This window comes from Pogona vitticeps, chromosome 4, assembly GCF_051106095.1.
Source record: "Pogona vitticeps strain Pit_001003342236 chromosome 4, PviZW2.1, whole genome shotgun sequence".
Taxonomy (NCBI): Eukaryota; Metazoa; Chordata; class Lepidosauria; order Squamata; family Agamidae; genus Pogona; species Pogona vitticeps.
The window spans coordinates 88,346,552-88,361,319 of record NC_135786.1 but is presented as its reverse complement, the minus strand read 5'-3'; the positions used below and the strand labels follow the sequence as shown (position 1 = coordinate 88,361,319).

The following is a 14,768-nucleotide window of genomic DNA, read 5'->3' as shown; positions in this document are numbered from 1 at the left end:
AAGGAGAGTTGACTCTCTTCGCTTGCAGCAGCTGCTCGTGAGGTTGCCAGGCAGGGAAGGAAGCGTCAGGGCGGCTTTGCTTTTTCCCGCCGGAGATCGCGGCGCCCGGCTGCAGAAGGGCGGCAATGGAGGGCAGTGGGGTAAGGTCGGGGATGGTCTCCTTGAAACGGATTGCAGGAAAAGAGTCAAGCGGAAGGGAGGGGGACCTGGAGGCGGGATGGGGGCAAGCGGGGAGCTCGGTTGGGCGAGCAGTCGAGACTCTGATTTGCAAAGCCCCTTCCTTCCTTCCTCATAGCCCCAGGGATCGCAGGCTGTGGCCGTGGGTGGTCACGGTGCTTAGCTCGTAAACTAAATTCCAGGAGGTCCTGTGTTGAAATGCCAGGCTGCGATGCTAACGTTTGAAAAGCAGTTTTCCTCTAAGCATGTGCAGAGTGCCTTTCCCTTATTCCCTGGCCTGCAGGATCTTCTTCTACCTTTCCCTCTGCTACTGCTCTCCACCCCCAGCATGGACCAGAGAAGACACTTGATTTTACCGCTCTCCTGTTTGGCTGCAGTCCTGTTTATCTTGTGATGCAGATAGCCTGTGGTGAATGGTTGAAGTAGGAAGAGTCCCATTTAGGGTTGGCTGGATGAGTGCATGAAGCCAATACCAGAACTGTATAAGGTCTCCTTGGGTCAAGTGAGTTCGAGGCAGATGTGAAAAGGTCTGACCTAATTATGAAATCTACCTTACGTATCATTAAAACAAGATTTTGAAGTATTTAGTTCCATACAATATCCTGGAAAGAAACATTGCATTCTGTTTTTCTCCCAGTCTGTTGGAGAAATGTTGGTTCTATGAAATAATTCTTTTCTCTATTTAATTGGAGGAAAAACTGCAACACTTCAGTCAAGTGGCAAGCTATTACTTTAACAGCAATGCAACTGGAAAACTGCTTGCTTTTCTTCGCTGAATTAACAGTGAGCTTGTTCATTTACAGTTTCTATCAAACAGTAAGTTAGAAAGGTATTTTATGGTTTAAAATAAAGACTATGTACAGTATATGTTTATTTATTAGGAAGAAGAGAAAGTGACCCTGTCAAGTTTACGTGAACAGAACAGTGATCAATCTTGTGAAAATGTGCAAAAAGAACTATTTTCTTCTGGCTATTGTGAAGTAAGCTGTTTTTTAAACGTTTGCTGTTGAAATATCCATTTTCCCTCATTCAGAAAAATCTTTTTTTTTTCAATTGTGACCCAGTTTTTTTCACATATGTTAAATAAGGATAAAAGTGTTCCTATGGCAGAATTTAAAAATAGATCCCTTCTAATTTGACATCTTAAGGAAACAGACGCTAATTCAAAATATCTGCTTTGGCCCATGTGAGGGCTATAGCTGTGCCTAGCAAAGTAGTTTTTCAGCATCACAGCTTTTTTTTTTTTTTGAGAAACTCTCATGCCTCCCCACCTATTCTTGACCATCTTCCAGTCCTGTTTTAGTCTATTCATAATTGTAAATTAACAGTAATTTTAAAAATTATATGAAAAATAAGCACAAGCTGTCCTTCTTGAAAAATGCTAAATGCTGGTGGCTGTCACAATAATTTGTTTAAGCAGATTTAAAAAATGATTTTCTATGTGGAACTCTCATACTCTGCCCTCCCCTCAAATTTGTGTATGCCATCAACAGAGCGCACATCCCCTCCATATTTGGGAATTAATAGACTAGAGAAGTGGTTCCCAATTTTGAGTGACCCAGATGTTCTTGGACTGCAGTTTCTAAAAGCCTTCATCACCAGCTGTGCTGGCCACGGTTTCTGGGAAGTATAATCCAAGAAAACCCAGATTACCAAAGGTTTGGAATCTGTGACTGTTTTTCAAGTATCATCATGCTATATCACCCAAGTGAGCATGGAAGAAGGAAGATGATATCTCTTTCCTGTTCTAAGTTTTTATTAATTTCAATAGGGGTTGGGGTGTGAGTACAAGGAAATAACGAAGGGATGACTAAGGATGGGAAAAGGGTAAAATTCCAGAGAGTGAAAGAGTATTCTTACATCCACTTACTTAGTTATGCTAAAAAGGGAAATCACATGAGTAAACAATATAACAGTCTTTCCAGAATATCTATCATTACTATTCTCTCCATACCTTAGGAGATGATCTCTCCTTGATGGCATGTACAAATTCCTCGCTTAACGACGATAATACATTCCAGGAAAATCGCCATTAAGCAAAAACATTGTAAAGCGAAAATGAAAAGTCCATTGAAATGCATTGAAACACTGTCCAGCGAAGATCCTCCATATGGCAGCCATTTTCGCTTCCTGTGCAGCGAGGAATCCGTCCCTAAACACAGTGGGGAGCCATTTTAATCACCCAGTGGCCATTTTGAAACCGCCGATCAGCTGTTCAAAAAACGTCGTTTTGTGAAGAATCGGTTCCCGAAGCAGGGAACCGATCATCTCAAAGCGAAATTCCCCCATTCAGACCATTGTTTTGCAATTGCAATTGTGATTGCAAAAAGATCGTCGTTAAGCAGATTCATCGTAATGCGAGGCACCACTGTACTGTGAGGTATGTGTATATCTATCGACTTAAGAAATTTTTGTGGCAGATTATTCTTAACCAGAATCTAGGATATGTTTTTGAAATTCCCCTCAGTTTCAAAATATAAGAACCTGTTGAAATAGTTCCTGCAATTTAAACTTCTGTTTCGATCATACAAATTATTCTGTAAATGTGGGCAGTTGTGTCTCTTTAGCAGTAGTATCTACAAAACATTTTATGAATTATATTTTTAGGAGTCAAGACTTATGCCATACCTTACTTCTGGGGAAGCAGACAGACTTTGTTCAGTTATTCAGTCCTTTGATTCCAGCTTTAAAAAAGATCACCCTGTGACAGAAACATCCAGCCAGCTTGGAGAGTATTTGACTTCTGAAAATGAAAACGTGGACAATTCAGATAACCATGTAAGAAACGATAACTGTACAAATAGCATTTACGTACTGGCTTGATAAGGGACTTTTCATTTAAAAATAGTGAAGGGGTCATTTTAAACTATATGTTAGAGGAGACATTAAAATATCTCTGTTGATATGTATTTTCATGTGCATGAAAATGTACACAATAAGTGCCTGGTTAATTGGCATGGGGAATTTTGTGATCCACTTGTCAGAAACACTATTCAAGGGTTAGCTCATCCACCACCATCAACAAGATAAGAGTAGAGCACTGGTTCTCAAATTTGGGTTTCCAGATGTTCTTGGACTGCAACTCCCAGAAATCCTGGCCAGCACAGAAAGTGGTGAAGGCTTCTGGGAATTGCAGTCCAAGGACATCTGGGGACCCCAGGTTGAGAACCACTGGAGTAGAGCACCTGTGCTGTCTCCCTTTCATCACATGAACAGCAAGAAGTCTGAGAAGGAGATGTCCTCTAACAGGCATTAAGTACATTGCTGTTCAAACGTCCATTATATGGTCACATCTCACTTTTCCAGGATTATAATTCTTACACCCCTTAATTATTTTGACATTTTATTTATGCAAAATTACAAACTTTGACCGATATATGTGGCAGTGATTACTCATGAATATGTGTAAATTATGCTACTTTGAAGGTATAGTGAGAATCTAAATCTTTCTGTTGTTTTATTTAGAGGTAAATGCTGAGGACCTGATCTGGATCAGAATCCTGTTGGAGGCAGGCTGATTCTTTGCTCCTCCTGCATTCCTGATCTGGATCAGGGGCACTGTGCCTGTACTTTACATTATCAAATAGCAAACACTTTGAACAAGCGTATAGTTTATCTCTGTGTCACAGTGAGATAGAGTGGGAGAGATGGAAACGTGAGTCTCTGAAATGCACTTTTGTTTTTCTGAATTGCCTAATTTTGATGCAGAGATTGCTTTTAATGAAGTTTTTTCGTTCACTTGGAGTGGGGGAGAGAAGAAGGAGAAGATAACTAAATCATTATTTTTTAAGCTTCCAGAAAGTGTAGAAGGGGGTGAAGGAGGATTTGTGAAGGAGGATTTGAGTTCCTACAGCAGACTTGTGGATAAACACCGGACCAGGGTGAAAGAACTGTTACTGTGCCTTCAAAGCAAATCTCAGGAGAGCTCGTTGGAAGCAAGCTTTAGTGGGAGCGAAACAAAAGGGTAAGTGTAAGTGGGAAGAGTTGTATTCACAGGCATATCCTACAGGCTAGGTGCTTTTCTTGGGATAAAAAAAAAAGTACTTTTAAAAAGTCATTTTTCATATATCTGGCACAATATGGTATGCAATTACTTCCAAGCATTAGAGCCAGTCTTCTGCATGAGGGTGGCCCCGTGATTTATTTTACTGAAGTTGCCACTGTCCCCATGCTGGCTGTTTTTTGTTTGCTAATTTTTTGTTAATTTTTGTTTTTAGTTTGCATTCAGGGATTCTTGAGGGGTTTTGTAGGCTGGCCTGGAGGTCTGCAAAAATTCCCCATGGGTGTATACGTCCACCCTGGTTGAAATCTTTAGAACGTATTCAGACAAAACATCTCTTATTTTGAACTGAAGAGACATTATTCAAGTCCAAAAGTTGTAGTTTACCTGATACTTCTATTACAGCACTAGCAAAGGCTTTCTGTTCCCAAGCTTTCATGTATAATGATGATGCTGATGCTGATAGTAATAATGCCGATATTCAACAGATGCTTTTTGTTAAAAACTTGTATCTGTTATATAATACCAGTCAGTGTTTTTATAATTTTGATTGACTGTGTCTGGTGTTTTTGAATAAGAATTATCCTCTAGTTTACCTCTTCTCTTTAATATTAGGATGTGGGAAGATACCGCTAATGATGATGTCGCTTTTCAGAGAAAGCTTCATGAAGCAGAATTGGCCATAGGTTCTGCAGAAATGTTTCTACCATCATTTAGAGAAACGCTTGCAAGAATTACAAAAGTAAGTGGAATCAGCAAGCATGAAGGGTTACAGAATTAGATACTACAATATACAAAGATGGGAGCATGCAGTCCTACAGATGCTGTTGGATTCCAACTCTTCATCAGTCCTAACCACCATAGCTTGGAAAAAGGGATCATGGAAGTTGCAGTCCAATAAAAGCTGGACTGCCCATTTACCAACCCTGGGTAATTCTGCCTCTTTCCCCCCCCCCCCCCCCCGAATCTCAGTTGTGCCGTACCATGAAGAGGCACGTTAGGGCTCAGGGGACCTTGTGGGATAGTTTTTAACTCCTCACCAGGAGCTGTCGCCAAATCTCGGAAGAATGGCGTACTTTTTCTTTGCACGAATGGCAGAGCCACACATCTTCAGGCGTTGTGGATCTGGGCTTGTATAATCTATGGCTTTTAGTACAGGTGTGGTTGGCTGCTGCAGGGCATGTGTTTTTGAAGAATGTGGATGGACCGTAATGTGCCCTGTGTTTCTCTAGCAATAAAAAGAAAACAAAAATAGCTATGCTGGTCCATGAAAATATTTTTTCCCCGAACTTGCTATTGGATCATACTTTAATCAGGGCCATTAAAAATGCAGAGGTAGGGGCAGTTTATTTTCTGGACAAGAGTGGCCATTCTGGCTGGCTTATTCTGAGAGCTGCAGCCCCCAAAAGTATAAAAGAACGTTCCAACCCGAGTATAAAAGAACATGCCAACCAACAATGGTGCTCTTGCAGAGCAAGGCATATCAAAAAGTATAAGGCGCATTAAATCTTTGCTTTTCTTCTAAAACACGTGTTAAATTTAAAAGAACACTTGTACTTGGAGCCTGAATCACAGGACTTGACTATTTACTCAGTCAGGGTGAGAGTCTGCCAGACTGGTCTGCACAGGCACTGCCGACCTTTCCTTCACAGTTATTTGCCCGAGCAGATAGGCAGGAACTGGTAGCTCTCTTCAGGTGTTCCTGTGCATGCTTGCCAGATGAAACTATCAGGAAGCAGAGTTGCACGACTGTACATATTCCCAACATCACACTTGTCATGCCCCCCCTATTATTCACATAAAACACGTCCATCTATGAATGGAAAGATACATGTAGGATTCACATACAGTGGTGCCTCGCATAACGAGCGCACCATTTAACAATGAATCCGCATAGCGACGCGTTTTTTGTGATCGCTAATGCGATCACATTGCGATGTTTAGACAGGCTAAACATTGCATTGCGATGATCGGTAAGCGTTTCGCTTACAGATCTTCATATTGCGATGTTTAGAAAATAGCTGATCGGCGGTTCCTAAATGGCCGCCAAATCAGCAAAATGGCTGCCTGCAGCGTTTTCGCGCCCTGCCCTCGCTTCCCGGGCAGCGAAAATGGCGGCCGGATGGGGGAATCTTCGCTTACCAATGAGTTTTTCCCCCATAGGAACGCATTAAACAGAGTTCCCCCCCTCCGCATAGTGACGAATCCGGATAGTGACGTTAATCCTGGAACAGATTAACGTTGCTATGCGGGGCACCACTATACATCCTGTAGAAAAGAAACACATGAATGGAGCAGGGCTAAATGCCATATGCAACAATACAAGTGACTCTGAATGTTTATTCAAGTAAGTGTGTAGAAAAACTAGCAGTGTAAAGGAGTATTGATGTGCTTTCATTTGTGATCAAGACAGACTGCCTGTCAAGGATTCTTAACCTCATGAGACTTCTTGCCTTCAGCACAAGATTAGGGTGCCAAATACTTTCCCCCTCCTGCTATAGTTTGCACAAGCACTCTCTTAACACACACAGAGCGAGCATAAAAGGAGGGACGGATTGCTCAGGAAGATGCAAATTGACCCATTTAATCCTTCCACCTTTCAAATTCATACAACATTAAGGTCTTGCTGTAATTTTTAGTTTTGAGTAGTTGCCCCATAATTGGTCTCACAAGTGTACAGTTTTTCTCCAACACAGATGAAAAAGAAAAATCTTGCCCCAAGGCGATAGTCTTGAGAATTTTCTTGGTTCGTATGTGAGGGTGAATAATTTACATCCCCAACAAAAATGGTGCTGTAGGTTTGGTTTGACAACATCTGTATTAAATCATATGGATCATCCTTCAGATTTCCAGCTCAATTAGAAAAGCCAATACGAGGCTGTCTGACTGAGAGTATGATAGTGCCCTAACTGTATCTGTATTACAGCAACATATTGGGTGTTTTTGCAGGACTTCCATACATGTAAAAAAGTGCTAGTCTGGTTTTCAAAATGACTTTATATCGAGGTTGCTAACTTAATGATAAAATTGACTTGGTCAAAGCTTTCTTTCTTTCTTTATTTTGAGATAATAATGATTTTTAACGCCAGTTTAATATTTTGTCAGGCCTGTTATGTTTCTGCAGCAGACATGGTAAAGATTACAATGCAAGAGGATTTGCTGATAAAGGAGCTGGAGGCTCTCAACGATATGAAGGGACTCTTACAGGATCTGCTCAGAGCAAGCAAAGACAAAGAAGTAAGACAGTGTGCAGAAGCAGGGACCAAGCATGGCAGTGCTCAGCAGCACCCTTCAGTAATTTGAACCTTAAGTAAGATTTTTCAAAGAATGTTGAACCTGTGCAGAAAGAGAACAATAAATACCAAGCATGGAGCTCTTCATTTCTTCCTGGAACAGAGGGCAGAGGTGGCAGATGGTTCCTGACGCTTCTACTGTCAACATTCTTGCAGAGAATGCAGAATCTTCATAGGCAGTATGCAAGGGTTCACTGCAGATATGTCAGCACAGAGAGTTGTAACTATGGAATACAGCAGGGTTGGGCAACTTCAGGGAACTTGCAGGGCCAGTGTTTTACCACCCCCACCCCAAACCACTAAAGGCAGCATCAGTCCCAACAGGGCACAAAAATGACAAAATCGATAAGCCGAACAAAGTATGCTGCTTGCACATCTCCCCATAGGACCTACAGCTCTCTCAGAGTGGCTTACAGTCTAATTATGCAGGGTACACATTGCCGTCACCCTGAAAGTTGGGTTTTCATTTTACTGACCTTGAAGGGCTGGAAGGCTGAGTCGAGTTCAAACCAATTACCTGAGCTACGAATCAAACTTCGGTTGTGAGTAGAGTCTTCACTGTAGTACTGCAGTTTAACCACTCCACCATGAAGCTCCTGGTCAAGGCCAAATGTTGCTGGAAGTCTGCCTTTGGCTTCATTTCTGTGGGTTTGGGTATTTTAGGGGGGGGGTCTGTAGAACTTTGTTCTGTATTTTATTGCAAAACCACCATAGCAGGAGGAATCCAAAAGGGAAAAAAAAACATTTTTTTGCAAATGTCTTTTTGGCAGGTTGACACTCATGGGCTATGAAAATGGCCTCGATAGGCCACATATGGCTTACTTCTGGATTGTAGCCATGATGGATATTGATGTTTGGGATATATATGTTGCACAGATCTTGTGTCTATTTGGAATTAGTCTACATGCTGATGTGTGCTGCTTAGTCGCCCCCCACTTGGATTTTGCCTCCAGTGGGAGTGGTTTAAACAGCCAGGAAGTTCCATTCAGTGCTACAGACACCCCAGTTTGCATGTAACGCTAAATGAACCACAGAAGGTGACTTCCTCATTGTTTAGCCACTCCTACTGGCTAAAACAGCCAGTCAGGAGCAGTTGAATACTCTGTTCTAGCATGTTTGCTTATCTCTGATAAACCAGAATTCAGAAAGTTCTGGCTTATTGTATCCAAAGCATCTCAACATTGACCTTCAATAATAAGACTCCTGTGTGAAATAGTGAGAAAAAAATAATAGCTCAGTGGTTTAGGTGTCTGGCTGTGAAGCCAGAGGTTGTGAGTTTGATTTTGGACTAGGCCTCCTTGATGGGCTGGACTTGATGATCCTTCCAGCTCTGCAGTTCTGAGTTTACTATTATTAGTGTTATTATAATAAACATTTTGGTGTATTAGACTGCAGTAGAAGCAGGATGGAATCCTGGCAGTGTTTCTGCATTGAGGCTCCAGATAATGTTCAGTTGAGTTCTTAAAGGGCTGTTAATGGTATATCTTTCCAGTAGGAAGAATACATAGGATGCTGTTTCTTACTTGAAGAAGAATTCAGTAGGGAAGCAGTTCTGAGTACATTCTCTCTCCCTTTCTCTCACCTTTTAATAGAATAGGGCTTGGCAAGCCGCCTTTTACCCGAGCTCTTTAGAAATCAAGACTTCATTAAGGTGTTATTTGACCTAAGCCTGGTGTTTGTCAGTGTGATAGGTTGTTTTCTTTTGCTCTGAACTGCAAATAGAGATTGCAGTTATTTTAGAAATATTGGGAGTTTGATATCGCAAGAAATCTATTGAACTGCTGTGTTGTACCAGCTACGTGTGCAGGGACATTGCATCAGCTTCCCCCATTTTTCTTATTTCCAGATTATCAGTAAACAGATTGAAGATTTGATACAGAAGTTAACTGAAAGTGAAATGGAAGTTGCAGTAAGTTCTATTTCCTGGCATGACTTTACCATAACACCACCAGGGACAGCTATGCATGACACAGCCTGTCTTTCTTTTGTGCTAGTTTCCCATCATTTCTTAACACATATTTTTATGCTGAGTCCTTGCTTGGACTGAGAAATCCTTTGGATCAGAGTCTGGGGCTTTATGGGAAGTTGTACTGGGGCAGGGACAGTTTTACTCATGGCTGGTTGCTAGTGCAGAACAAATGTGGGCCAACGGAAAATCTCAGTCATCATATCCAAGAATGTAGGTATAATCACAGTCCTTTCAGGAGAAGCCAGAATCACAGTGATTGGGCCAGTTGTTCATAAAAACCTGTGTATGATTGACAACTTCTTGTATTGCTTCTTCTGGGTTGTTCTTGGGTCAAATAGACATGTAACTCCTCAGTCAGTAAGGAAAAGCCAGGATGTATGCATTTTTAATGTGTACTCTATCCTAGTCAAACTATATTTCTTATTCCTCACTTGAAGGTTCTCAAAAATGAAGTGGTTCAGAAAGAGAGGTATATTTTAGAGCTTTCAATTCAGCTTCAGGAAGAGAACGTAAGTTAATATTTCCCTTTTAACAAATATTAATGCATGTGTTTTCAGTGTAAAAATCAGTTGTTTGACTCTTTCTGTTTGGAATAAAAGTGGGGTACAAACATATAACTAAAATACCCACAGAGAAGTGTCAGAACTTTGATTTCACTTGGACTAAATGTTAAATCTAGGGGACAAAGGCTTTTATTGTTTGCTTCATTGTTGATCAGCTAGCAGGTGCAATTCAGGATTTTAAGTTAATCTTAAAAGATACAGTCCTCTCTTCCTTTCCTTTCCATAAATAGACTTTGAATTTATGTTGGCTTTTCTTTAATATTTCAGGTCAATGTACTAAAAGCATCACGTCACTCTGAATCAGTACAATCAGTGCAAACTCACCTGCAGTGTCAGATAGAGAAAAAAGAGGCTGAGAATAATCAGCGAAGATCAAAAATTCAGGTTACACTTCCATTGTTTCACTTCTACCGTAATTCGACAGATGTTCTGATGGGGTTGGGAGAGTTGGGCTGTCAAGACAACTATGGAATAAAGATGCTAGTTGTCCCCATATAAACCCTTTCCTTTACATTTTTGGGAAAAAAAAACCTCACAGATCTATTTTTTAAAGATTCTATTGTTTTAGTGGATGTTTTTATTAGATATAAACAGATAACTTTTCTTAACTTGGGGCATGCCTGGCGGGTGATTGTGAATACACACTATGTAGAAATGGGAGCAGATGCACTTATGTTGGCCACATTGGATCAAAATGTTCAAAAAGCAGCAGATGTACATTAAATATATTTTCTTTGCATGGAGTGGGGTGGGGTTTATATTTAAATAGAGGCCAAGAAGTATTTGAAGTTCCTCTAAACTTGCAGGAATAGGTGGATTTCCCTGAAATCCCCGAACCAGCCTTATGGATACCAGACAAGAGCAATGCGAAAAACTTGATCCAACCATTTTCCGTGGTGAAGAGTGGCTTTCATGGACACTTCTATCATCTGTTTTTTGAGAGGGTGGGGGGTAGACCATATTGCCAATTAGAGTAGCCTCTATAAAAGACATTTTTCTCCCAAGCTATTCTTAGGTTCTTGGGCTCTTCAGCCACTGGTTTTGAACTTGTGACAGCAGCATAAAAGAATATGGGCTACACGCAGCCAAAATACGGGCTAAAAAGCCAGCTGTTATGAGACTTATGAAATAGGTTTTGATAGAAAATATATATAAAATTGCAAATTTGGGCAGGAAAGTTTTCATGGTTTTTTTGTGGTGGTGAGGAGCCTGTTTTTAAATTGAAGTTTAAAACTTCAATAGACAGAATTGTGGTTGGAAACTTTACATCGATATTTCTCCATGTGTCTGAAGTATTTTTATAAGCTGTAGTAGGGGTATGCCCAATGCTGTTTGCTTACATTCCCAATTGCTTACATTCCCAATCTGTTCTATGTCATTGATACGAGTTTCCAAGTGTATCCAGACTGTAAAACGTTGGCAGGCATTTTGAAGTACTCAGAGCTGTTTGTTAAGGCTGTTTCATGATACAGTACCTGGGTTGCCCATCCCCAGTTGCTGCTGTGTTGTCCTGCTGACATCTTGTGGCCACAGGGGAAGAGAGCAGCTGCATTCTCTGGTAACGGTCAGCTATGGTTAACTGGGAAACCTAAATTTGTTCAAGTAGACCAGCACAATCAGGGCTTGGAAGAGTAGCTTTTGAAAAATCTGACTCAGGCCTGTTCTAGATGAAGGTGTGAGCAGGCAGCCCAAGTACACAGAAACAGCAGTGCGGATTCATGGGTCTGTATTGGACTAGCTGCTTAAGATTATTTCCACAGGCACATCTTCAGTCAGCCAGTCCAACAGCTACAATACGTCTCTACCCCTTAGCTTTTTTCATTTCTTAATGCCATTATCCCCCAAATAAACAACCGTGCAGACATGCCATGATAAAGATAGATGGATCCACAGGCCTGCCCGCAAGATTGGTGTCAGCTTCTGGAAAGACCACCCTGTCTTCTATATCAGAGGTTGCCAGCCCTCGGTCTGCGGCCCAGTGTCGGTCCATGGCCTGTGCTGGACTGGGCCGCAGAGACAGACCTCCCGCCCCCCTGCACACACTCCCCTCCCCACAGCTGCTTTGTGCGCACATGCGTGTGCCAGCGCTGGTGTGAGCACTCCCCCACCCCTTCATGCATGCGCCCAAGCACCTGTGCAAAGGGGTAGGCAGACACGTGGGCTGGCATGCAGGCGCTCCTGCACATGTGTGAAGGAGTGGGGGAGCGTTCATGCTGGTGCGTGCGCTTGCTCACTTCCCCACCGCTTTGCGCATGTGCTGGAGAGCATGTGCATGCGTGAGCACGGAGGGGCTGCCTTCCTCAGAGGTTCAGCCAGTCCGTGGTCCCAAAAAGGTTGGGGACCGCTGGTCTATATGGAAACAACACTGTGCTAACTGGCACCGGCTTTGAGACATAAGTATTATAGTGGTATTAGCAAGCATGCAAGCCTCTCTGGGAGATGCTCAGCTAAGTAAAGCTTCCTGTAAAAAGTCTCTCAGACCCATTGCAACATTGCCTTGGGCGTGTCCTGGGCTCCCTGACACAGGAGTGAGATGGGATATCTTTTTTCCTACACAAGTGATGCTGAGCCAAACTGTTTAGAAACAGGAGCAGCATGACTCTCTTTCAGCATCTTACCTCAGTTTTTTCTGGTTGTGTATTTTTGTCCACAGGAGCTGCAAATGTTTGAGTGACAAGCGGCGTTGATAGAAATTGTGCAATTTGTGCAAATTGTCCAAATAATTTGTTGGGAAGTAGGGCAGTAGAGCTGTCCATGCCTTGTTTTCTAGGTTAATCTTCCCCCAATGTGGTGCCCTTCCAGATGGGTTGGATTGCTATTTCTGTCATCCCCAACTAGTATTATGTGGCTGTGGATGGTGGGAGTTGTAGTCCATATCATCTGGGGAGAGTATACTAAACAGGACATTACTGTGTCAGTTGTAGCGATGTAGTCTCTACTTGTACCTCATGGCTAAATCTTCAGCCAGCCCACTGGGTCGGGCTGCAACTATAAATGCTTCAGTGTTTAGGTTTTCCCTGTCACACTGAAGCTGGTTTTTTGAAATACCTCATGTGTATTTATTCTTCTTAAGTTGCTTTGCCAAATTAATTTAACTGGTCCATGTGCCAAACATAAATCAGTTTTCTTCAGAACTAAACACTTGTAAGCTGCTATTAATTTGATTTTTAGGTGGGGGAGGGGGCTGTGATGGCTTGTGTCCATGCCCGTGCATATGTCCAAACCTTCTGCTCTGCAGTTGAAGCCCACATGCAAACTCTCACGTAGAGAATGCGTAATGATTTCGCTTCCTTCTGTGTTGCAGACCCTGGAAAAGCAGATTTATGAATGGAAACGTGGGGAGCATAAACAGCAGATTTTGACTGAAAAGGAAAGAAGAGAGGAGAGGAAGATTGCCCTCCAAAGAGCAGCTCATGTTCAGAGACAACGAGCTAAACATGCTAAAGCAGCAGTGCGGCACTTGATCTCCAAAATTAGGGAGAAGGTGAGTGGCTCTGTTGTTTTGGGGGAGTGAAGACGAGGTAATGGTCATCTCCTGGAGGAATGCCAGTAACTGGCTGGAAGGAGTACTGTGGGGAACTTTGTTTCAGCAACCTCTTTCTGTGTTTCTGTCCACATGAATAAGTCCATAAAATGAAGCTGCCTGTGTTATGTGGAGTTATGAAGCAAAATGGCCTCCCTGGTGATGGTGGCCAGAAATCATCTGAAAAGGTGGTCTGTTTTTATTCAAGAGGGCCACGCTGGCTTACTAGCTATAGTGGGACTTGAATCTGGGTCTTCCAGGTGCCATACCTGTACTCTTAAGCAGTGCGTCATGCTGGAGACAGGATTGGTGACAGCAGCAGGCACTCTTATTGGTGTTGAAAAAGCATCATTTGCTGCAGAAAAAAGTTTTGCAAGCCCTCTTTCTCAGCATAAACTGATGAGCAGAGTGTCTTTTGCTATTGGGTCTCCTTGGACTTGTGCTGTATTTTGAGCAAAGCACTAACAGTCATCAAGACCTTCTCTCCAAGATCATGTTTTCTGTCTTGATGAAATGAGCAGCAGGTTTGGAGAGTCTCAGAGGTTAGGTGAAAAGCATATTCCAGGCCCTATCCTGGCTCAAGATGGGCCGTGCTTTGCTAAGTGCTCCTCACAATTATTTAGAATTGCTCAGATGCTGCAGGGCAGAGTGATGCCCTCAATGCGTGGGCCTGGCTAAAACTGCTTGACTCGGATTTCCCTTCTTAAGAGGTTCCTGATTAACTCTATGAGCTGAATTCATATGCCATGCTTGTTTGACCAACATCTCATCTCCTAACCTGTGATCTCATCAGATCAGTTGCTTTCCATTTCCTCCAAGATTGTTTAATATGTGAAAGCATTGTTTCTGCGTCCGTTATTTGTTGATTCCAAACCTTTGCTTCCCCTACTTGCACACTGAAACCCTCGTCTCTCACTTCGATCTCAGAGAGTGGACAGATCTGGAAAGCCAACAGACTTAAACATAGTGTACTATTTGGCACAGGAATTAGCCCTTTAAAGATTTTTGCCTCTTGATTCACATCTATATAATTTTTTTCCAGTAATCTGAAAAAAAAAGATCTAGCAGAAAGTAACATTGCAATATTTAATTGAGAAGCCAGTTCTTCTTGTGGGTATTGCAAATTTTGGAGACAGTCTGAGAAATTGCTCATTGTGAATCTCTACTTTTGGATCTTCTTGAAAGGCTCCCTCCAGTCATTTAATGGTTTCAGCAAAAGGATGATCTTCTAGCGGTTCTTCAA

The 14,768-nt window shown here is 42.1% G+C and overlaps 1 protein-coding gene across 2 annotated transcripts in view; it reads left to right on the top strand.

Moving 5' to 3' along the window:
• Positions 1-14,768, top strand: part of ODF2L (outer dense fiber of sperm tails 2 like) — a 37,765-nt gene continuing 22,997 nt past the window's right edge. The window contains exons 1-10 of one of the 2 annotated variants that reach the window (XM_020795070.3): positions 1-140; positions 1,059-1,157; positions 2,785-2,955; positions 3,969-4,141; positions 4,793-4,919; positions 7,283-7,414; positions 9,317-9,379; positions 9,877-9,948; positions 10,270-10,386; positions 13,307-13,486. In XM_020795070.3, the coding sequence (XP_020650729.3) occupies positions 126-140; positions 1,059-1,157; positions 2,785-2,955; positions 3,969-4,141; positions 4,793-4,919; positions 7,283-7,414; positions 9,317-9,379; positions 9,877-9,948; positions 10,270-10,386; positions 13,307-13,486 (1,149 nt within the window). In that variant the 5' untranslated portion in view covers positions 1-125. The remainder of the gene's footprint in view (positions 141-1,058; positions 1,158-2,784; positions 2,956-3,968; positions 4,142-4,792; positions 4,920-7,282; positions 7,415-9,316; positions 9,380-9,876; positions 9,949-10,269; positions 10,387-13,306; positions 13,487-14,768) is intronic. The other variant, XM_078392202.1, reaches the window with a different exon arrangement.